The sequence below is a fragment of the Rhinolophus sinicus genome, chromosome 14 (genome assembly GCF_057876585.1).
Source record: "Rhinolophus sinicus isolate RSI-liver-muscle chromosome 14, RSI-T2T, whole genome shotgun sequence".
NCBI lineage: Eukaryota > Metazoa > Chordata > Mammalia > Chiroptera > Rhinolophidae > Rhinolophus > Rhinolophus sinicus.
The window spans coordinates 74510262-74535280 of record NC_142514.1 but is presented as its reverse complement, the minus strand read 5'-3'; the positions used below and the strand labels follow the sequence as shown (position 1 = coordinate 74535280).

Genomic DNA, 25019 nt, shown 5'->3' with positions numbered 1-25019 from the left:
ATGAATATTTAAACAGCGTTTAACTCTTTCAGGCAGTTTTAGAAATGACAAGAAGTTGTTCAGGGGTTTGTTGTTGTTTTGTTTTGTTTTGTTTCCCCCCAGCATCGTTCATCTTTCCAATAGCGACAAAAAAAATGAGTTGTTGATTTATCAATATTGGACAGCTTTCCTCTTTTCTCCTCATTAAATATGCTTTGTCTTACTTCTCTGACATCCTTTTGAGTCATGGCTTTGAAAAGGGAGCACAAGAGTTATCTCTGCTTTTCAGGCAAGATTTCTCAAGGGGAGACAGCCAGCCCAGCAGGGCTGCTGACTGCTCCTTAAGGCTGACCCCACCCCAGCCTTCTCCTTCCTTAGCTGTTTAGCAATGGTCTAGTCTGCACATATCCATACAGGGTTCTTTCTAAAAGTTATTCCTGTTCTGAAGCAGTAATTGGATAGAGCCCCAAGACAGTTTTGTACTTAAAATTAAAATTTTCTTCTGACTACTTGAGTCAAGATATCCAGTGAACGTTCTTCCTGTAAGCGGCCTGAGGTGACCTCTGAAAATGGTTTGCTATTCGCTTGACCCAGAGAACCCCACAAAATCATGTAAATCGAGAGGTTCAAATTTACATGTTCCTTTTAAGAACACTCGTGAAACTGCCCAGGCCATCAAGGGTCTGCATATCTGAAAAGCCACCAAGTGTCTGAAGGATATCATGTTACAGAGCAGTGTGTGCCATTCCATCATTACAGTGGTGGAGTTGGGAGGTGTGCTCAGGCCAGACAGTGGGGTTGGACGCAGGGTCGGTGGCCCAAAAAGAGAGCAGAATTTCTACTGCACGTGCTTAAAAATGCAGAGAGTAATGTTGAACTTAAGGATTTAGATGCAGACGCCGGGATCACTGAGCACAGCCAGGTGAACAAAGCTCCCAAGATGTGGCGTAGAACTTATAGATCTCACGGGCGGGTTCTCCCTAAATACATGAGCTCGCCCTGCCACACAGAGATGGTCCCAACTGAGAAAGAGCAGGTTGTTCCTAAGCCAGAAGAGGAGGTTGCACAAAAGAAAATGATCCCCCAGAAGAAGCTGAAGAAACAAAAACTTATGGCCCGAGAGTAAATTCAGCATCAAATAAATGCAAATAAAAGTAAAAACAGAAAAGAAAAAGATATCCAGTAATAATGTTGAACTCATAAATGTGTTTCAGCTCACAGAGCTCTCTTCTGGTAGTGAATGGAAGGTGCATGAAATTTGGGGATTTCCTCGTGGCAGTAGACGTGTTATCAGCTGTATTATCGATAGTAATCATACTTTTCCAGCACATACCCTGACTCCTAAAAGCAAGGTTGTAATCTGAAGACAACTCAAGATTCCAGCCTGGTAATTATTTTAATTACTCCTTTCAGACAGGTAAACTGAATCCCCAAAATGTTGCTCCTGTTCGTTCTTTCATTCATCCTTGCCTTCGGCAAATGTCGTTAATCCCAGACTGTGTGTCAGCTCTGGAAGTGAAAGGCAGGAGCAATGGTGAGAAGACTAGTGACAAGCTGTCAGGGCCAGCCCCCAGCAAGTCCTTAGGACACTACTGCCACTGCTGCTGTCACCAAGGCCACTGCCTGCAGAACTTAGTATGCAGAGTAGGACACCTTACTGGTTGGATTCCTCGATGGGACTCTTCATTTAGAAACACAGGATGTGTGGCCTTACATGTTACGAATTTTAACCTCCTCCACATTTTTTTGGATGATGAAACGGGGGCTCAAAAGTGAAATGATTTGCTCCGCATCAAACAGCCAGTTAGTGGCAGAGGTGGAACCAAAGGCTTCTTGGCTTCCTGATTCGTGCTCTTCAAGCTTTCATCCTGTTGGCTGAGGTTCCATCATAAAGGGAAGGAGATTGTACCAGTGTGCCTGGAAACTTTTTGTAAGACAGGCCGTGGTCTGAGAGATCGATCGCTGGGGATCAAGATACAGAATTATCATGCTTTAAAATATAAACTCATAATAATGTGTTGCATTTGGATACTACTTTCTGGCCAACTTTAAAGTATAAATAGGCAAGAAGTTAAAAAAAATTTACAATGTGATCTACCTATAAAACAGCAGAAATTCAGTAGGACGGAGGATTTTTTAAAAATCCACTCTACCTGTCAGATGGAAGGCAGAACCCAGCTGGCTCTTGAATATTGAGTAGGTCACCACCCAGAGAAGGGCCTTTCAGGATTTAGGAGATATCCCGTTTTGTTTTAACTGCAGACTGCCATGTGTGAGGTATGTATAGGATTAGAATATCTCACCTCAGCTCTCTGGTCTGTGTTAATGTCTTGAATATTCTCAAGGTCTCTAAATTCCATCAAGGCAGTAACTTTGCAGACATTCGGAAAATCCAGACTTACTAAATAGGTTCAATAGAGTTTTCCCAGCTACTCGCTGAGTTGGCTCAGTTTCTGCTCTTTCGTCTCAGGAACAATTGCAGAAGTTCCTGTCTACATCTGTGATTAACAGATTTTCCTAGAGCAACTTGCAGACATGGCAGTGTTCAGGTTTAAGTAGACTATGTAATAAATAATGTGTTTGGCAGGAGAGGCCATTTAAAAAAAATCAAAGCAGCCCTCACAACTAGATTCCTTTTTGAAAGGTTTTACTGATCAAAAAATATGACTCAGAATTAGTTGTTTGGATTAAATAACTGCATCCTTTTCTCTCCCCTTTTTACCCAACCCTCCCCCCAAAGTGGAATGACATGAAAAAGTATATAGGATTACTTGAAGCTTTCATCTTTCTTAGTAATCACCCTGGAAGAATATTTTGTTTTTATTCTTGGTTTAAGAAGACTCTTTCATTCTTCTCGGTTTAAATGTATATAAAAAGTGCCCACATGTTCACCTGAAACCTCAATTTTCTTGTGTTGAATTTCATGTTTTCTCAGTTTTCTGTTGTCAAAGAGAGACTAGGTGTGAACCAAACTACTCCCATTTAAATCTCATGCTACATGTATGTATATGTGCATGCGTGCTCACAGCTAATTGCTGGTGGCAATAAAACTTAGTAGAATTTCAATTTAGCTTCATTAACTCTGAGACCAAAGTAATTATTAAAGGGGAAAAACAGAATAGATGAAGTGAAACAAATAGATCAATTTTCTTTAAATAAAGACGTTTTAGGGAGAACTAGCTTTTTTTTTTTTTTTTTTTTTTTTGGTCATCTTTGCCATTTGTCAATATTATATGCCTATAAACTGAGTAGCAGGACTTGTATGTGTTTGAAGGAGCTGCGTTTTCACAGCAGGAGAGGAAATCGGGATAAAGCATTGAGAGGCAGGTGCACAGTAATACAAGTGAGCTCTTTCCCCTGCAGCCTGAATGCCAGGCCAATAAAGCAGAAGCTCTCAAGCTGAGCTCTCAGGGTCTCCCAGAGCTAAGCCAAGAAGCGTGGGTGAGGGTGGAGGGGGAGCAGGAGAGAATAATTGTTACTCAGTCTTCTTTAATGAGATGTGTTGCCCACTGCTGAAAGATTGTGGCAGTGTCTTTTATTATGCTAATTCGACACCATTAGAGTTTGGCTGTCTTTGATTTCAGCTTAATCCTTTCTGCTTCCTCAGCCTCAATCCCGGCTGGCAAATGGTTGAAAGATGGTGGTGTGTACTGCACGTGTTATTTATTGCTCACGTCTTTGCTGAGGTCTTTGGTAACAGGGTTGATAACGAAAGTTTATCTTACCAAAGGCAGTATGTATTTTGGACATTTCTTTTTTGGCTTTTTAAAAATGAATTTGAGAATGATCGATTTCTGCCTTTTTCATCCAAATGCCATTGTTTTTTATATGGTTGCTTTTACAGCTACACAAAATGGGAGATGACAGATTGGAAAATTTAGGTGTCCTCTCCTTGAATGCCTGCATTTCCCTAAAAACAAGCATGTTGATCATGGTTTAGCTTTTGGGGAGCTGCGGTCAACCAGAAAGATGGAAGCAAGAATAATTTAAAGGTCAAAAAGAGAAATTTAGCAATTCAAAATTCCTGCTTTTACAATTTATAGATATGTATGCATTTTTCCCTAAAATTAAAGTATTGCATTTACATGATTACTGCAATTAAGAGTGTTTGTGGTGAGTTAAAAAAAAAAATTTTTTTTTACATGACAAATGTCCTTCTGAAATAGTGAAATGGGGGGTTTCTGTTAAATCCTTAAAAATTAGACAGTAATGCTTTAGAGCAGCTCTGTCTAGTGGAAATGTAGTATGAACCACAGATATTATGTTAAGTTTTCTCTGGTAACTACACTAAAAAAGTAAAAAGAAACAGGTGAAATTTTAATAATATATTTTATTTAACCCAATATATCAAAAATATTTCAACATGTAATCAATATAAAATTAATGAAGTAGTTTGCATTCTTTTATTCATGTTAAGTTTTTGAAATCTGGTGTGTATTTTATACTGGAGTGTGTTTTACAGCATCTTGATTGGGCTCAACAGCCACACATGGCTCGTGGCCATTGTACTGGATGGTGCAGGTTTGGAGTAAATCAGTTGTTTGCCTAAGAACAACTGTCAGGATAAAATCCATTTTTAATGTTATGGATAAAAATTATGAGCTGTGTGACTTTGACCACATCATTTAATCTCCAATGAGCCTTAGTTTTCTCATCAGTAAAATGAAGAGTTTGAACTAAATGACCTGTTAATTCCTCCACCCATGCCAGCTCTGAATTCATGATTCCAAAAATTCACATCTAGAGGCTGGGTGAGCTTGAACTTATCCATCTTTTCCTGTAATCTAATATTTGAAAAGGAGCCTTCTTCCACCACAGAGAAAATTGGAAGGTGTCCAGCATACCACACTCACACCTTTTTTCCTGCAAATGTCTGAATCTTTCTTTGAATTCTTTGGAGTCTTATACTGTTTTGATGAAGTGTAGTGTAGGAGACTGAAGGTACCAGGCTCGCTCAGTGCTTCAGGCGTGAGGGCTTTGAGCAAAGTTCTAAGCAGAGTTGGCAAGTCATTACTGGACAGTATTCGATTACATAAACACTGAATCTTTAAACCTTGGTCGTCTGTCTTTCTTTCCTTCTCTTTGTAATATGGCTCATTTATTGTGTCATCAGGGAAACAAAAATTCTAAAGACACTTTCCAAGAAGGCAGTGTCTGTTCAGTAGTTCTGAGCGGTAAGTGTGATCACCTTTATGCCTTTTTGAGAAGCTCATCAAAGAAGATTGGCCCAGACTTGCTGTGCAATGACTGATAAAAACCAATGAAAAAATATCAGGAAGGTGGGAGTGATGGAGATAGATGTTCAATCTTAGAATTGAATTTTTAATTAAAAAGGGTTCCACACATATAATCCTGTATTGGTACCACTTAGCCATCCCGTTAATAGGGTCTCATGGATAGATCTACTAGCACGCCATAGGACTTTAGATAGTTTTAAATGTTGAGCGCTTTCCTGTACCACCGAGGCATTGTAGTGTTTTCTTGGTGTGGGAAAAACAGAGCTATCATACTTGTGCCAGGTTTGTGATAAGGAAGGGCAACTTGTTTGGGTTTGTTAGTAGAGAGAGTAGATCTTATATTACGTGTTCTTACCACAATTAAAAAAAAAAATCCACAAAAGCATTGTAGGTGACACCTTAGAATGTTCTAGAACACCAAAAATGTACAGACAGGTGGTTACAACTTGGATGTTTTTTTAATTGGAAGTTCAGTCAGCACTCGGGTATAGATCTAAGATGCTGAAAAGGAATCAGGTTGGCATCTGTCATGTAACTGCTTGCTGTGAAGAATCAATAAAGCACCGTTACTAGACTATTACTGTTGGCTCTCAACCGGCAGATGAAATAGCTTTGTTATTAGGATTGGCATTTTGCCTCCAACTGGGAAGAGACTCCCTTGGGTTGTCTTTCTCTTACTGGAGTGGGCACATGGCTAGAAAAGAACCAGCCCACGATTGAAGAAAACAGCACACAGGGCTGTTGTTAGAAGAAATGTCATAATCTGATTCGATTCAAGTGAACTACCTTGGATCTGGTCTTTGTATCGTGTATTATTGCTTTGGGAGAAAGGACTTTCAAGAAGCCAAATTATTTTTCTGTTTTCCTTCATGGTTAGCTTATTTCTGATGAAGAAGAAATAATATGAAGAAGGAAAATAGGGCCACTAAGAAATTCATGGCAATTAATAATAGATACATATACTTTAAATACTTAAAGGTATGGATATTCTACCTCAAAGGCTCATTCTTCATCTTTTGAATATATTTAATCCTGTTTAATAAATAGAGCTTAAAGCGTGTGTTTGTTCACACAGAAGATAATGTTTTTAAAAATTCTAATAGAATGTATTTTCTGTCATTGTGTAAGAGTCAGATACAATTCCAGTCCCTTTGACAATAACTGTCCACCATCTTCTCTCAAGAATCCTTAACTAGACCAATAAACTGATGGCGAGCATTTTGAATACAATGGACTGTGAGTCTCATTACTTGTTTTCTAGGCTATCATCATTTTTGACACATACTCCTGTGTCAGGGCCCTATTTCATTATAGAATGGCATTGTGGAGTAAGGATGATTATTAAATTTTAATGTTATTGCTACTATTACTGTTGACTGTTTTGAGCATAACTATGCCTGGTTCTTTAATTCCAGCTTCTGCAGGGCCAGAAAACAGAAGTGTGCATAAACAGTCAGGAAAATTACTGTATACCCTAGAGACCCAGCATCGCATGCTCTGCCTGTTGTGAATGATGAATCAAAATGGAAAGGTTATCATTTTCATTAGCTAGGAAAGAACAAGACCATACTTTTCTCCAAGTGTAATTACAGTGGTTCACTGGCAATATTACACTGCAGTAATTAGTCTAAAGGTGTATGTGAGGGCAGGCTTTTGCACAGACACTAGAAATATTATTTCAGAGTTTAAGGTCACAGCCTTGTGTTTAACATGTTCCAGGCAGCTTTTTTTTTTTTTTTTTGGGGGGGGGGGAACTAATTTGACTGGAACTAAAGAAAGACATTTGACATTTTCCAGAGTCATGCATTCAGAAACCAGCCAGGTAGAAAAATTGTTTTTTATTATCTACAGAAAAAACAACAAAAAACATAGCTGCAGAAGTAGCATGTCAGAATATTTTGTAGGATAAACAGAGATAGAATTCAAGTTTATTAGGAACGTGATGTAAATAATTATGAGAGCTTTTGATATGTGTGTTTTTATCTCTACTTTTTCCCTAAGGCAATTGGACAGAAAAATTAATTGCTAGAAAGTTTTCATGGGAAGCAAAAAATTTCTTTACCTTCTTGTGTTTTCAAGAAATAAATATTTATCTTACACCAGTCCTCAAATAGTATATATCTGTCCTTTGTGAATGTTTTTTGGATACTCTGAACAGTTATATTGAAATATTGAACTTTAACCTAATATAACCCTTCAGAGTAGAAATCGAATTGAAATTATTTTCCAAATCCACATCTCAGGTTTTCTGTTTAAGGAAAACAAAAGGAGTAAAAAACAAAGTGAAGCGAAAAGTAAACCTGACATAAAGATTATATTTAATTTCATATATGAGTTTAAAAGAAACTTTTTGCTTCTTCTAGTCCAAGGGGTACTTACACCAATAACATTTCTTACTGGGTTAAAAGTGAAGGCCCAGATACTCTGTCTGTTTAATTTTGGTATTGTCTGCCTGCCTTAAAACAATTCCTTTCAGTTTCTCTCTTTAAATCCTTATATAGCCATGTCGAATATTGTTTGTTTTAGGACAAATGGAGAAATAGAGTATACTTGAATGAGCATTCATTCAGCAACCAAATTCTGTTGGAAACCACTGTTTTTTTAATGCTAGTGTGTTTCTTGTGTCTGTTATCTGGCCATATGGCTAGAACTGATGTTTCTCACAACTTCAGGCAGTTGGGAAATTTTAAACGTAGATGTGACACAAATAACACAGCTTAACTGGTTATGTAACATACTGAAAAATCTACCCAAAAATTGAATTTAAAAGACGTTGCTTTTTGTTTGTCACAGATGTTTCTCTACTCAAGGAAAAGTCATGCCCCACGGAATTAGATTCATTATGTTGTATGTTTTCTACAGCTAGTAATTAAATAGGAGGCATCAAGTAGTGGGAATGGTTCCAAAGGTACCTCTTCCAGAGTTGCACCTGAACTCCCTGCTTCTTTAACATCATTGTGATTTTGCTATTTGAAACAGCTGATTCTCTTAAAGGTCATATTTTATATTCACTTCATTGCAACTTTATTCTTTAAAAAAAGATAGATATAGATGTAGATATAGATATATTGAAGAGAACATTTATTATTTGGGTTTTGTTGTTGTTTTTTAGGACATGTGGGAATACATTGTAGCAGCTTTTGATCAAAGGCCTAGTTTTCTTATAGTCAGTTTTGCCCAGTATCTTAAAGGGAATTTTAAGAGCCTAACCAATGAGATTTAAAAAAAAAAAAAAATCTATGGCTGAGAGGACAAAAGGGTGAGTGGAGAGGTGTTTGCCACTATAAATTACTGCACATAGCAGTTTTCTTGAATCCCTTTGGTAAATAATAGTTAAATACTCACCTACAAATAGTTCTTTGGTGGTTGATCGAAAGCCCTGCCCTCTTCTGTATAAACATAGCAAGTCTTTCTAACGCTCTGTGTATATATTACTGTCATCGTTATTATCTCCAGATAAAATAGAACAGCCCCAAAATGATAACTACCACAGTCTACATTAATTCTTACAAGAGGAAAGAAGCAGCATAACGTTTTCAGTGGCTCTACTATCTTACATTATTGTTAGATTAATTTCCTGAAAACTGAATGTTAGATAGAGTGTAATTGCAGATTTCCTTAAGAACCATTGACAGTTACTTATCCTAAGTTATAAGCAACTCACACTGTGAAATGTGTGCAAACATTCTAAGTTTTCTTCCAGAAAAATATACTTATGTGAAACCCGATATTTGTCAGTCTTTTTTAAATAAACAGCTTAAAGTCAAAGTTGGGGGAACTTTCTGTTGTTGCTCCTTGATTTTCAAAAGAGATGAATATTGCAGAAACTTTTATAGGTTTTCAGGGAGGGAAATAAGTCTTTGATAAGTAATATTCCTAGAAACCTTACAACTTTCGGCTGAGATGAGATAGTTAAAAAAAAAAAAAAAAAAAGTAAATTATGGTGTATTTAGGTATTGGCATTGTATGATGGAGAGGGGAGAGTTTTTTGTTTTTTTCTTTTTTAATTGTTAGGTGGTCTATTTAGTGCAGCTGTGTTTACGTTTCCTAAATGGTGACTGCCCGAACATGGTGGCAGATCCCTGCATATGAGAATAGGAATTGCTCTTCAAAAATCTTCTTACCAACGTGCTTTAAAATGGCTGTATTTATCAAGTAGCAATGGCAAAAATAATTCTGGGCACAGTCATTCAATACAGCTGGTTTGCTACATCAGACATTTTGACAACCTTATGAAAATAAGTAATTGATATTTTAAATGTTACATTTCACAGTGGAATAAACTTGGAAATGGTATGTTGTGCAGGGTGTCATGCAGGGTCTCTGCTCCCGCTCCCCACACAAGAACACAGGATATGGTGAGGCCACAAAATAATACCCACGGAGCCATAGGTAGGGGAGTTATACCACTATAGTCTCACTGGAGGCTGGATTCACACGACGTGCGATCTGCTGTCCGCTTTTCTGCCAACTGACCGACTCTCTGACTTCCCTCGACTCTCCTCGACTCCCCAATGTAGCCGCGGCAGTTATGTTAGTGGCCAGTGGCTCAATGGTTACAGCTGACAGCCAACTAGCCACAGCTGATGGCCATCTACTACCCGAGCCAGCACTCCTCTACATGAGGCCGAGAGCCTGGAAACTGCTCTCTGGGGCTCTGTCCCCACACGGTAGAATTTTTTAGAATAGTCACATTTCTTTAACCAATGTTTTGTCTGATTTAACTTCTTGGTTATTAAAAATGCATGCTTAGATCATAAATGTAGATTGATACCATGGAGAATTAACAGTCCCATAGTTTTGCTGTCTTTCTCTTAAAAAAAAAAAAATCAACATGGGGTCATGGCTGCCACAAAGAAGAGACAGTTGCCTGTGACAGCAAAAATGTATATAAGTAAATAGCTGTGTGAATTAATCAGTAATTTCAGAATCATATGCAACATGTGAAATGTTTAGGTGCAAGGACTTAATGACTAGTTTTTGGAGGCATTTTCTTTAGTGTTGCATCCCTCATAACTAAAATTAATGTTTATTACTATTCTTTCATATTGCCAAAATATTTTCGTGAATTTGGATCAGAAGCAGCTTGTTCTGGCTTGTTTCACAACTTTGTTTCAAGAAACAAAGGTATATTTAGAAGATTTTTGTATGTCTTAGAAGCCTTAATTATATTACTTACGTTGAAGGAGGAAATCAGATCAAGTTTTGTTTCATAGTTGTATAAGAAAATAAGATTTCAGACTGTGCTCATTTTATATTACTTCGGTAATATATTATATATATATATGTATATATATACATATATATACATATATATAATTAACTCTTTGTAGTTAATAGTGTCTTTCAGGAAATTTGAATCCATGATTCTTATATTAGCTGTTAGGTAACTAGCATTCTGGAGTGTGCTTTTAAGTTCAGGAGGACACTGCTTACTGGTCCAGAACTGTTTGGGCTGGCATTTATTTTGGATTCTCAGGTGTTTGCCCTTAATCTTTCCTTTTTTCTCCCCTTCTCTTCCCAGATTGGTGAAAGACAGCAAGTGTTAGTAACAGAAGAATCTTTTGATTCCAAGTTTTACGTTGCACACAATCGATTCTATGAGCAGGTAAGAGACACTTCCATGTTCTTACGTTTTCTCCAAAATAAAAAAGAGTTCTGAAAGTAAGTCAGTTTAGGCGAAAGAGACTTAAAAGTGGGGAGGGTTGTAGAGTCTCGCTGCAGCAAGGCTATTTTATAGCATGAAGCCAGCCCGGCTAACGTGGGGCTTATCTCTGGCTTAGTCTACAAACATTCTCTATAAAGGAATGAGTCTTTGACAGGGCTGGCCTTAGGCTTTGGGGAGTTTGGAACAGGCAGTTACCCCTGCCAAAGTCCCCATAGCTGGCAAAGGAGAGGGGAAAGTCCTGCTCAGAGACAGGAAGGATGTCTGCATGGGCGACAGCAGCGTGGAAGGGCAGGGATTTCCTCTCACTGTCACAGCACTCATATAGGTTTGTTCGTTGCTTGGTTGTTTTGTTAGGTTCGTTTAGTTTTAGTGTTTGTTTGTTTGTTTTTTTAACTTCTACCTTGATAAAAATGCGGGGGCAAAGGGAAAAGAGTCTATTCCTTGGCTTCAACTCAAGTTGCGCGAACAACTCTGGAGAGCATTGTGAGGATCAAACCAACTTCACTTGGAGAGTTTTCTGCAAGGCCAACCCGAAAGGCTCCTTGCTTCCTTACTCCCCTTCTCTGCCTCCCCTGTAAGCCAGCCTGCCTTGCCCCGCCAGTAGCCAGACTTCTTTCCAGCATTTTGGACTCCACTTTCCCAATTGGTGAAGCAAGTCCCAAATGACTAAAGAGAACTGTGTGCCCACTTCAGGGACATTAGGTTATGAAGATGGGACGTGCCCTCTTAGGTGGGAGACTCTCATGGGGAGAGAGGGATTTCATGGGTCATTCCTGGGTTGTGTTAACTTTTTAGATCAAATGGGTTTTCTTTCTTTTTTGTTCCTTTCTCATCAAATTAGAAGTGAATTTTTTTTCTGTGGGTTGGGGCTGGAATTAGAGCATGGGAGGTCTCTTATGACCAGTGTAAGCAAGTCAGGTAAGGGATGGTCAAGGGCAGCCAACTGTGTGTTGGAAAGCAGGACAGCAGAAGCCAGTGAGGCCAACAGCATTGATGTTCCCCAAGGAACAATCTCAGACTGGGCCCTGGGTCCTCCCGAAACGTCAGGGGAGCTTTGCGAGGCTCAGACTACACATGCCCTGTCCTGTAGAGACTACAGTTGAGGAAGGATTTCCAACACTCCATGTTTGAGCTGAGTCTCTTCCCCAGTTTCCATCTCATTAATTGACTCCAGAGAGCCGTTTTCCTATTCAGGCCAACCTTCTGTTCAGCTGGGGAGGAGCTTGATTGTATTTTGGTTGCCTCTTCCCTCTCCTTTCTCTTGCCATCTGGGTTTTTGCCTCAGCAGGGAACTTTTTTCCCCCTTCATTTTAAAGGCAATGGCATGCCTCATTAGCTGTTTCCTCCAATTTAAAGTAGTCGGGCTTTTTCCAATTATTAAAACCGGAGGGGGAAAAAACACTGAGCCCTTCATTCAGATCAAGGCAGCAGATCAAGGAGAGTGATTTTCCCCCAGAATAGTACCAAATCTCCCTGGGATAGTTTACTCTAGAGATTTTCTTGTTTTATAAAAACTGATGTAAATGGGCTTTCATATCCCGATACTAAAGCTCTTTTAGTTCGCTTGCTTGCCAGGAGTAATTCACCGCCCAGGTGACCTTTTTCCTATACTTTGATGAAGCAGTGTACTCAGTGGTCATAAAAAATCAAACTCAGAAAGACCAAGATCCAATTTTGCCTGTCAGAGAAATTGGCTGTGGAACTTCTGGCTCTCATCTGACTCTTTTTGTCTCTACAACTAAGCATATCAAAGATTTCATAGGAATTATTTTTCTAATAAGATGAGTTCCAGAAGTAAAGATTGTATCAAGATATCAAAGTATTGCTGGATTAGAATTAGTCTATTTATTTTGGATCCCAACTTTAAAAGATTGGCAAGTAGCTCCAGTACTGAAATAGACGTGTGAGGGAGACATAATGCATACAAACTACCTATAAGTCCCAAAGGAGGGGAAACATTTGCTCGAGATAAACAAGTACTTTTATCAGAAATCTCTAGTGGAAAGAGACCATCTGACAGCTTCCTGTGAACTAGCCAAAGTACCCTTCAGGGTAGCTGGTTCCACGTGTAGGTAGAACTAACAAATACATGCATTTTTTAACAAAACAGAAGAAATGAATGGCAACCATTAGTTAAAGAAGTCATTTACCTCCAAACACCCACGTTTGGGATATTGAAAAGATTGCTTTTAAATATTCTTTCTCTTCCCCCAAACCCCTTGCTCATGCATGCACACACACACACACACACACACACACACACACACAAATATGCAGTCCTTTATTTAAAGTGTTTACTCAAACCATTACTCTGACAGCTAACTTGGAAGGTATTAAAAGTCCAAGGCTTTCATCAGTGTTGTCTCAGTTTTCTTCATTGCACGGGACAGCCATGAGCAGAATATCAAAGGCCTGTCCAAAAGTGACTGACTGACTGCTGGGGGATTTCCCAGGTCTGCTTCCACATGCCTTAGGGCAGCGGGCGTCCTGCAATGAAAGAGCACTGTCTGCAGCTCACCATTCCTCCCGCCACTGCTCCCGGAAGTGCCTTCTCTTCCTACTAGGTCCCCAGGTCCTGGAGCAGCTGGAAGATAGAGCCTACATGGGATGGGATTCCAGAATAGAGAAAGGGCATTACTGGACAACTGAGGAATTCTGCATAAAGTATGGATTTTAGTTAATAGTAATATATCCATATTGGTTCATTAATTGTGACAAATGTATCATATTAATGTAAAATGTTAGTAGTAGGGAAACTGAGTGTGGGCTATACAGGAACTCCCTGTGGTCTCTTTGCAATAATTCTATAAAACTAAGACTGTTCTAAAATTTCTAAAATTGTTTGTTTTACAAAATTAAGCGTTCTGAAATTTTTTTTAAGGTTTTAGTGCCAAAGAACCCCACTTTCATGGGGAAAATGGTCGAAGTGGACATTTATGAATCAGGAAAGCATTTTATGAAAGGGCGGCCAGTATCAGACGCCAAAGTATACACACCATCCATCAGCAAACCATTAGCGAAAGGAGAAGTCTCAGGTTTAACAAAGGTGAGTAAAAAAGATGCTTTCCTCTGCACCCTGCTAGTAAAACAGCAGCTGTGGAAGCACAGTGATTCCAGAGCATGTTTCTGTTATCATTTATCGTTCCCTTTCTATGTATGCATAAGGTTTTAATCCTTTCTGACAGATTGAAATCTGAATTAGAAAGATGCAGTTTTGCTGATGCCTTTAGGTTTTTTTTTTCTTTCTTTTCTTTGCCTGTAAAGGGAGTAAGCTGTTTCTGCTTCTAGGCTAGAAGCAGAAGGCAAAAGCCATTATTTGCAGGTGAAGGATTTAACACCGAAGACAATCTGAGCCAGTATGTTTCTATGTCAGTAGATCCTGAGTGGAAGGGGGTGAGGAAAGGAGTATTTTCTTGCTTTACCAAGCTGTTTATAATATAGTAAAAACATACCGTTAAACAGGCACTAAACCATGTTAGTGTATATTCTTATGGTACCTTTCTCTAGGGTGTCAGCTGCATGTCTGCTTTAGTCATGTGGAATGAAAATTAAACATTTTTTTTTCTTTCTATAAAAAAGTAACCTGACCCCTGTTTTATACCTTGGTAAATATGGCTGTTTGCCAAAGCCTCTCTTACATTTCATTGAGCCATAGTTGTAAAAGCTGATGGAGTGTGAAATGAAAATGTGTATCACATTTCTAAGCATCATTTGATGTCCTCTCTCCAACACAATTGTTAAGTACTCCAAGAAAAGCATATAGCAATGACTTAACATACGGGAAAAAGATAAGTGGTATTTATCTGGCCATATAATGCCAAAACTGTTTTAATACATGTATTATCTTTTCCCTCAAAATAAATTGCTAGGGCCTGTTAATTAAACTTTGGGAGGAGTGACAAAGAGGGTACTATTATCTGTATTCTCACTTAGTACGGTGATACACTCTGGTGTCCCCAAACACGAGTGACCCCTCTCACGAGCTTGACAAGTGCATGTGAAGAATCTGTGTGTGCAGCCATCTGGCTGATAATGGAAGGATGTCGAATAGCCTTTGTCCAAACCCTGCCAAGTGTGTCATCCTGCTCGACCAGGAGTGAACTCTAAAACTTGATAAGCATAGCCGTTAATGTTTGCTGTTGTTTAAAAAAATAAACGCTACTTGGGGGTTGGGATGGATGGCCAGGACAGAACAATGTAATCCAGCATTTTAATTATATTGCTGGATTGGGGGGTGTTGATACGTTAGCTAACACTTCAGAAATTTTTAAAGGAAATTGGCTTTTTTTTTTTTTTTTTTGCTTTTCTGCACAGTGTGTTTTACAAGCTTGACTTTAAAATTGCCACAGTAAAAAGGTTACAACAAATGGCAGTAGTGGGTAAATTATTATTTAAAGGCCCTGACTGATTTAATTTCTTCGTGTATGCCTATTGAAAAGGATGGTGTTTTAAAATATCATCATTGATAATATATAAATCAGGGAAATTAGTGCCCCTTTATTTCTTAACTATAATATTACTTTCTAGAAGGGCAGCCTCATTTAAATTCCATGGGGCAGGCTTTTCTACTCTACTCTTCCTCCCTCTGGCCTGTGAAAGGTGTTGTCATCAGTTCTGCCACCCGCCCGCCTCTGAGTCGCAATGGCCCAAAAGTCCGAGGGACGATGAGGATAAAGGTCAGTTAGCTGCTGGCCCCCGTGGGCCTCTAGCAATAGTCTTCCAGCGTGCCTGAGGCCAAGGGGTCAGGAATATTGATTGGGGTGTTTACATTAAGGTAAACATCAAGCAAGTCCTTTGTCACTGTTTGTGATTTCATATAAATTAATGAACGTAGCTTTGTGCTTCATTATTTGTCAGCTTCAAAGATATGTCGAACTCAGGGTCAAAAAGCCTTCGTTAATGAATTTGTCCTGATGATAAAATGTTTTTGCCGATGATATGAACCAAAATAAACTAAGCAAGAAGAGAACAGCTTCCAATTTTTTTATATGCTTTAGAAGTAGATGATGGAGGTTCTAATCATGTCTCAGACATTTCGGGCTCTTTGAACACTGATCAAGGTTCGTGAATGAAAAAAAATCAGCTTAACTCCGCGGAGGAAGCCTTAGGGTCAGGTCAACCTGGGTTTGCATCTGGACCTGCCAGCTTACCCTGGGCACGTGGCTCCTGAGCTTCAGTTTGGTCTGTTAAATGGGAATGATCATCTCTATCTCATAGGGTTGCTGAAAGGAATACATTCCATAGTGTATGTGAACCACCTAATCCTATCCCAGGACCGTAGTCAATGGTTACTAAGCAGTCATTGCCCTTCCCCCATATCTAGTTGCATCTAGAAAAATCAGATTCCGAAGATGACCTGGCACTAACAGTTTTGGTTTTGTTCGTTATTTTATCACGATCATGCTGCATGAGGGCAGGAGAGGGGGGTGAATTTCTCTATTAGGATAATCTATTCAGTGCCTGAGAACTAATCCCATCAGAATTTCTTCCTTTCAGAATGTTCTAGGCTTTCCTGAGTTTTTCTGGAATGATAATCTGGAAAGGCCAGAGCCTTTAAAGCAAAATATTGTGTTAAAAAATTATTTTCCATGGTAAATGCATTTCCTTATTTGAGAATTTTATGGTTATTCTTTTAAGTATTTAGCCCCAAGCTGCTTTGGACTTATTTTGTCTCACTTTAGGCCCTGTTGACATCTTTCGCTAAAACTGGAGAGAAGTACAACAGATTATAGGTGGAGTCAAAGGTTGGGTGAGAGTCATGAGATCTGGATTACAGAATTCGGACATTTGCGTGCCGTAACACATTGTGTGACCTTTTTACATCACTTAGGTTCCCTGAACCTCAGTTGTCTCTAAGATTCTGTGATTAAAATATTTCATTTGACAAAAATGGATTGAGTGCTGACCCCGTGGCAGGACTTTGAATTCTATAAATACTAATAGAAATCAGGCCTTGCATTTTCAAATAATAATAGGTAAATGCCCGTAACATGAAGGAAAAGGAATGCTATGTTATAACCTAAGTCAAAAGGTTGCTGTCCACTAAGAAATTATATTCTAGTGGAAACAGTATGATTATTACTATTCCTCTTTTCAGTTTGGTTAGAGGAATGGAGGATTGAAAGAAGGGGAGAATAGGAAAGGTAGACAAAATTAACCTGACTAATTTTAGTGAAAATGGGCAGCAAAATGCCACCTCCAACCTAATAGGGAACATTTCTGAACAAGTGTTATTTAAGGATAATTTACTTCAGAAAACAGTTATGGAATAATTATCCAATGGAAGGCATCGTAGATTTCAAAGGGATAAATATAAAAGAAAGGACAGAGCATGAACAATTGTCTGGAAAGTATCAGGGGACTTTGTTTTTAGGAGGAAGAAGGAACGAGAGGAAGCAGGGGATACGTAAGTTTTCTTACCTGGTCTAGGGTGACAATTCTCAGGTATGGTCCCCAGACTTACAGCATCAGGAATATCTGGGAACTTGTTAAAAAGACAAATCCTCACACCTCAACCCAGACCTGAGTCAGAAACTCAGAGTGAGACCCAGTAATCTGTTTTTGAACAAGCTCTCTGGGTAATGCTGATGCCTGGTGAAGTTTGAGAAGCGCTCTTTTAGGAAAATGACTCTCAAGTAGGGAGCAGTGTTTGATATTTAGAAAAGCAGTTTTAATGTTTTAATGTATTATATACAATAAGACCAAATTTTCACAGTACCAATTTCAGAAAATAGAGTTGAATGACTTCTTGGATAATGGACATTGTCTCTCATCTGTATATTAATAAATCTTCCTCAGGGGGTTATAAAAATGATGGTAGAGATAGACAAAAGTTGTAGGTGAGTATGGATGCATTGGAGGAGGGGGTGTGAGTTTTTTAGTGAAAGGGGCCAGAGGAATAGGAACCTTGAGAAAAACACAGTTTTAAGACATTAAGAGCACTGATATTTTACCATGCTCTCTCATGGAACCTCAAGGTAGGGTAACATACCCTGTTCAATGTGATGATCTTTTTATACAACTGAAGTTTCCTTAGAAGATTGCTACGCTGTTGAGTCATTCCATGTGAATAAAAGCTATGCGTAAACACAACCTAATGTCACCTGTACCAAATCCATGACCATTTGATAATATGAAAAATTATCTGAGAGCCATCGTCAAAGATTGGGATCAATTAGTTGTTTTAGCTCTTTTATGGAAATTTTCTATTATTGAATTTTCGAGCATCCAGAAAAGTAGAGAGACTAGTATAATAATTTCACATACTCATCACCCTCCTTTAACAGTTATCAACTTATAGTAGATCTTACGTCATCTGCGCTCTTATTTACTGCCTTCCCCTGCTTATTTTCAAGGAAATCCCATTTATCATTTCATCTAAATATATCAGAAAATATCTCAAAAAACTGAAGATTCCTTTAAAAAAAACATAATCACAATATAGTATCACATTAAAAATAATTAACATTAATTTTTTATCCGACCGTATTCATATTTTGCAGTTTTTTAAAGTTTGTCTGGATTGGGATACAAATAAGGTCTTCCATTCATTGCAATTAGTTGGTACGCCTTGTAAATCTTTTTTAATCCATAGGCTCTCTTTTCCCTTTTTGTATTGCAGTTTATTTGTAGAAGAAACCAGGTTGTTTGTCCTGTGGCATTTCCCACAGTGTGGAATTCACTAATTGTATCCGCTCATACAGTTTAACAGGGTTCCATGTTGCCTGTTTGTTTTATAAATTGGTGGTTAGACTTAGAGGCTTAATGAGATTCATATTTGAGTTTTTGACAGGAATATTTGTTATGGTGCTGTGCATTTCCATGATGAGGCATGTAGTGTCTGGTTGTCTCCCTTTGTGATGTTATAGTTGATGAGCTTTCCTACATTCATTGAGTCACTGGGGGTTGCAAAATGGTAGCATTCTAAATCTGTCTTTCCTTCCTCATGTATTAGCTAAAAGTACTGCTATGAAGAGAAACTTTCTCATATCAATTTTTATTTACCATGAGGTACAGTTCATGCAGGGAAGGTCAGTAAAGGGCTTGGTACCTTCTATTTACCAGTTTTCAAAATTTGAGTTAATTCCCTAGTGTCTTCCAAAAGTGAAAAATGAGATTTTTCTTAGTATTACTATAAACTTACACATTTTTACGTACTTGATATGCTTTTACCCATTGCAGATACTATACTTAGTTGGTGCTCAAATGGTTGCATTTGGGGACAGTAGAAGCTCTTCAGATTGGTTCCTCAATCCTTTTGACATTTTTTTCCCCAATTCATACTGTCCTCCAAGTCAAATTCAGGAATTGTCTGTCTTAACATCTGCAACTTCTTTTTCCACACTGAAAACCCCAGTTCCCTGTAACACAACATAATTACGCACTTGCTTTATCTTATAAAACTTACAAAACTGTCTGATGATAACCATACCAACACTACGAGCAACATGTGATTACTAAAAACGGTTTCAGCTGATGTGGTGGTTTTGCATTTGTTTTTGTTCTTAGAGTGTATCTCTCTAAGGACGTACAGGCAAATAATGGTTTTAAAGTCACCTGAAATAGATCCTTTCCACTAGTTACAGCAACAAACCAATATACAATGAGGAACATTTGTTTCACTTTGTTTCCAGTCTTTTCTTAGAGGTTTTTTTCAATTTTATTTCATAATTATGTAAATTCTTTTGCAAAATCAACTCTACGAAAGTATGTTCTAAGGAATCCACCTTCCACTTTTGTCCCTTCTACCCTGTGACCTCTCTTACCTATTTAAAGATTTATTTGTTTTTGTTTTAGTTTTCACTTTATTCTTTCAATGGTTCAACAAGTACATGGACGTATTTTCTGTCACCTTTTTCTCAGACAAATTGTAGACACTTTTGCTATTTTCACTTAACAATATATCTTGACGGTTACTGCCTAACAATATATAGAAATTAACTGAATGCTTTCAATGATTTTTGTTAGGCTGTTAAACAGAATACATGAAAGTCTATATTGTTCTAGCGTCTGAGATGAATAATATTACCGTATGAAACCCAACATCTTTTCAGTCAAAGAAAAGGTACAATTACCGTTTAGAGACTGTCAGCTCCTACATATGCGGGAGTTGAGTGCAACATCCTGGAAGGTGTCACGGTGACCAGAGAAACAGTAGGACGGTCAGAAGGTAGGAGTGGTCAGACATTTGGCAAAACAAAAAAGGTTCAGAAGCTAACAATGGAGGTGAAAACCTGCATCCCAAAAAAGAAGACGCTTTGGCCAGTGGACTTCAAAGTCTGAAGACCATCCCAATTTAGAAATGAATGCATCTCATTGCCTTTATACATTCGATACCATTATACATTTGGTGCATTTATTTTCCTTTGTTGAGTTCATGCTTACCAGACAGTCTTCTGATTATAATTTGCCTTCCTGTGCAAATGTCCCTGCAGGAAGAAAATAGGTTTGTTCAGCCCTCTAGAAGTGTGCCATTAATAAATTGGGATTCTAGTTTTATACACTGGTTTCCTGTGTCCAGTCCACGTGCTCTTTCTTGTGGGTGAAGGTCAGTTTCTGAGCTTTCACGGCTCTTTGCCAAACCCTGGACCATGTTAAATCCCCAACTCAGCAAAGGCTACCTCATGTGGCCTCTTGAAAGACAGTAAGAGATTTTTCCTCCCTGTGTACCCACCGTGCCGTGGGCTAAATACTCGATGCCTGCTGCTGTGACTCAAAGCCAGCACTTGTGGGGCAAGTTCTGTGCTAAATAACTCACCTGCATTCACTGATATCATCCTCAAAGCCCAGTGAGGAAATTACTGTTGTTCCTGCTTCACAGATAAGGAATCTGAGCATCAGTACCTCAATAAATACCTTATCCAGAGTCACAGTTAAAAGGTAGGAGAGGCAAGCCAGGATTTATATCCAGGTCTTACCAACTTTCAAGCCTGTGTTTTTGTTTTTGAATTGTGGTAAGAATATGGTTGTTCAAATATCTCTTTGAGACCTTGCTTTCACTCATTTTGGGTATATACCCAGAAGTAGAACTACTAGATCGTATAGTAATTCTACTTTTAGTTTTTTTAGGAACCGCCATACTGCTTTCCGCAGTGGCTGCACCATTTTACATTCCTACCAGCAGGTCACAAGGGTTCCAATTTCTTCACATCCTCATCAACACTTGTTATTTTTCTGGGGTTTTAGTTTTGGTTTTGGTTTTTTTGGTAGTAGCCATCCTGATCAGTGTGAGGTCAAGCCTGGATTTTTAAGCCCAGGTCCATGCTGCCTTCCGTTTTGATTTGTATGAGTCTTATTTGATAATTTCTGGACAATAGTTGCCTTTCATATACCAAAGTTACACTGGATTACGAGGTGGGGGAATAAAAGGATGAGAAATGGACAGGACAGTCATTTTCTCTGTGTTCTGTTAAGTCACAGTCAACTTATAACTCTGCCTTAGGAAGACAAGAAAATATGAACACGGCTGCTGCTTACCCAAGGCTAACTAGTTTTACTCCTGATGTTCCTTCTCTTTTTATGGCCTGTATTCTAACAAATCACTTGAATCCTACAATTTCTAAGATCAATACTTAAGAAATCAGAGCTATTTAGTGTCTGGTAAAAGACAGAAAAGAAGAAAATTCTCTTCTAATTCTAAACTTATAAGCAGCCAGTATTATTACAAAGTTTTTCTCATCTTGAGTATATTCCTAGCAGTTAAGAATTGCTTAAAGAAAGAAAAAGTAGGGTGGTTTTGTGAAAAGAGCTCAGGATTTGGAGTCTGTCAGGTTTCCGTTCAAACAACAATTACAATTTCTCTGGTCTTGTACAGCTGACTTCCCTGAATCACAGTTTCTTCATTTGTAAAATGGACATAACTGATTCACAAAGGATTAAATTAGGTAATGTGTATGTAGTGCCTGGTACATAGTAGGTATGTTAATATTTGATGAAGGAATTCAATAAATATAGCTTTAAAAACCAGTAATTTCCTGGTTTTTATTTTAATTTTTTTACTTTGAATTTTAAAAAAAAATACTTTGTTTCCATTGGTTTTCACTCTACAGTAGAGTATAGCAATTAAGAACATGGATTCTAGATTTTGATTACCTGGGTTTGAATCCTTGTTTCACCACTTACAAGAAATATGACCCTGGGAAAGTTACTCAAGCTCTTTCCACCTCAGTTCTCTCCTCTGGAAATGGGAATAATAATACTGTGTTTCCCCCAAAAATAAGACCTAACCGGAAAATAAGCCCCTGGCATGATTTTTCAGGATGACATCCTCTGAACATAAGCCCTAATGTGTCTTTTGGAGCAAAAAACAATAAAAGACCTGGTCTTATTTTCGGGGAAACACGGTAGTACGCACTTCATAGGATTTGCATGGATATGGCTTAGCCGTCAGTAAATGTTGGCTACTATTAATATTACCATTATCAATTTGTGATACAGGCCAAGGCATTGTTTTACTTTAAGCAATGAAGGTGAAAAGCACAACCTTTTATCATTTTAAACGCAATCGTCAGCCATGATATCCTACAAAATGGCAGATGAAAGCAGACCAACTTAGGAGTTTCCTCACATAATGAGAGTGACAAATTAACAGAAAAAGGCTCAAGAACAATCTTGTAGCATTGGCTGTTCTTACTGACAGACATTTTTCCTCTTATTCTGTATGTCCCTTTTAAAGGAGAATATTCTAGAATGGCGAGCTGCACCTACCATTCTGTTTCTCACAAATGAAGGGAAGACTGCCCCAGGGTGTCTGGCTGCCACCTGTTTCTCATCTATTGGGACTTTGATCCTAATAATGGATTCACTTGAGCAGTTAGATAGCTCAGCACCAACCCAGCCAACTGCGCTTAGAAAGGAAGCAGAAGTTTTCAAGGGTGGCATGGTTTGCCTCATTACCAGACAAAGGGCCAGCAGGATATTCAGGTGTACTGAGTTTTATGTACAGGCTATGCTGTATTTTCAGAGCTTTGACCCTTAGAAAAGCACGGTTAAAATGCTTTCCTCTCCGTCTAACATTCATTTCCAAAGCCACTGAAGTGAAAGGGTCTATTAGTTCAGGGCCAGATTTGAAAGCACATGAACACTGCATTCATGAGGTTAAAGAAATGGCTTAATAATTAAGTTAAAACAGTTGAAAGTGGATCTGATTTCAAACAGATCAGCTAACCGTGTTAGAGGCAAATAAGGGCGTGTTCCTTCCTCCTTTTCCTTCCACCCCCAGACACTGGCTCCAACCCCAAGCAGTTTTTCTCATTTCTTGTTTTCTTTTTTAACTTTATATAAAATTGAGTTCTTCATTTGTCCGTATGTTAAATTGGTGTCACAAACAGTTAAAAGCATAGTCCATGTAATCTTTAGTCCATTTTCTCATATTGCATCTAATTAATTTCTTTTGCACGTCCATTAGGGCATATTTCGGTTTCCCAGTCTAGATCCATAGGTTTTATTCTGTGCTGTTGAGCTGTATTTTACTGGACATTACAGCTGAACTAGTATGATGATGTTGATTCAAAATGTGTTTGGTATGTTTGCATTACTTTCCATCCTCCAATTTGAGTACCATCCAAAGTGTCATCAGAGCGAGCCAATGCTGAACAGTTAGCTTTCTTCGTTTCACTTCCATCACCAGTCGTGCAATCACTGATGATCATTTTCCTCTCCTGAGGCTTGTAGCTGGGGCATGGTGAAGGGAATGGCGTGCATCAAGGAATAATTGTGAGTTGGTAGTAATAGCTACCATGCAGCGAGCCTCTACTGTGTGCTTGATGTTAAGGCTTTGTGCCTGTGTTACCTCAATCTATCATTCTAGCCTGGGCTAGAACACAGGAAGTGTTCTTCACACTGCTGTGCGTGCACAAAGAGGCATCATAGGGTGGGGTGGGCACATACTTTCCCCACCTCTCTGTCCTTTGCCCATGTTGTGGGGAAGGAAACAGTGAGCTAAGGCAAAGGCATGGGCAGACTCCCAGAGCAAGGAAGGGCTGAGGGCAAGAGAAGAGATTCAGGCCCCCTGAGCTTGAATCACTCACACCCACATGCAGGTAATACCTGGCTTCTTATGATATGTTTTAGCATCATTGAACATAATGTTATCTAGGCACTAGACTGAATATTGGATATAGAACTAATAATTGTGATTTTGAACTTTAAGGAGATTTTAGTCTGGATTTTCTGGTAGTACTGCTATTCTGTTGTAACCTGTGTAGGGAGGGATTGGGGTGAGGGAGAGGGTCTTATGTGGGTGCCCTAGCTGCCCTGTGCAATATAATTGCTCTTGTGGTTGAAGTTTTATAGGTGATCTTTATCAAATCTAAATGAATTCATTAGGAACAAAAGTTATTCTTCATCATAAAAGCACCAAATGGAAAAAGCTTCCTTATGAAAACCAAAGCCATATTTCAGAAACCCCCAAACCCTAAAGGTCATCTGAGCCCAATCTCCATCCCTACTGGCTGGGGTGAGGCCGACTCCAGGAGAATATTATCTCCTGTGACATTTAAACCTAGGTGTCCAGAACAGTTCTTTCATGCTTTCATTTTAGCTACATTACTTTTCCTTCAAATATCTTTCCTTACGCAGTCAACAATTATCAATGCCAAGTATGACCATATGTCTCAGTTTATCTGGGACAGTCCTGGTTTTTACCCGCTGTCCTGATACAACTAATAGTAGTGCCCTTTTTACACTCCCGCAAAGTATCCTGGTTTGGATGATAAAGTATATGGTCATCTGTCAGTTCCTAAAATACACACAGCACCGTGCCAAGCACTGCTTGGGATGCAGAAGTGTAAGAAGTGATTCTTGCCCTCAAGGAGTCGAAAGTCTAGTTGGGAAGAGAAGATATGTGCGTATGAAACAAAATCTATAATATATCAAGTACTACATTTGATGGCATCATATCATAAAGGATTGGAAGATAGGAAACCTCTGAAGACTTGTGTTATGGGTCAGGGTTCTTTGTAGACAACAGAAAACAGTTCAGTTAGTTTAAACAGGAAGGAGTTTAAAAAGGGATACTAGAGAGTTCATAGACTTGTTGGAAGGTCTGGGGAGTAGACTTTGCTGAGTTGTCCAGAAAAAAAACCCCAGAACCACATAGAGGCTGCTGGTAAGAGATATTTCCTCTGCCCTCTGCC

General features: G+C 38.7%; 1 protein-coding gene across 4 annotated transcripts in view; it reads left to right on the top strand.

Moving 5' to 3' along the window:
• The window catches only part of CDKAL1 (CDKAL1 threonylcarbamoyladenosine tRNA methylthiotransferase), a 616068-nt gene that overhangs the window by 571031 nt on the left and 20018 nt on the right, over positions 1-25019 (top strand). For all 4 annotated transcript variants that reach the window (XM_019734280.3, XM_019734279.3, XM_074335173.2 and 1 more), the window contains exons 14-15: positions 10741-10824; positions 13766-13930. In XM_019734280.3, coding sequence (XP_019589839.3) covers positions 10741-10824; positions 13766-13930 — 249 coding nt within the window. The remainder of the gene's footprint in view (positions 1-10740; positions 10825-13765; positions 13931-25019) is intronic.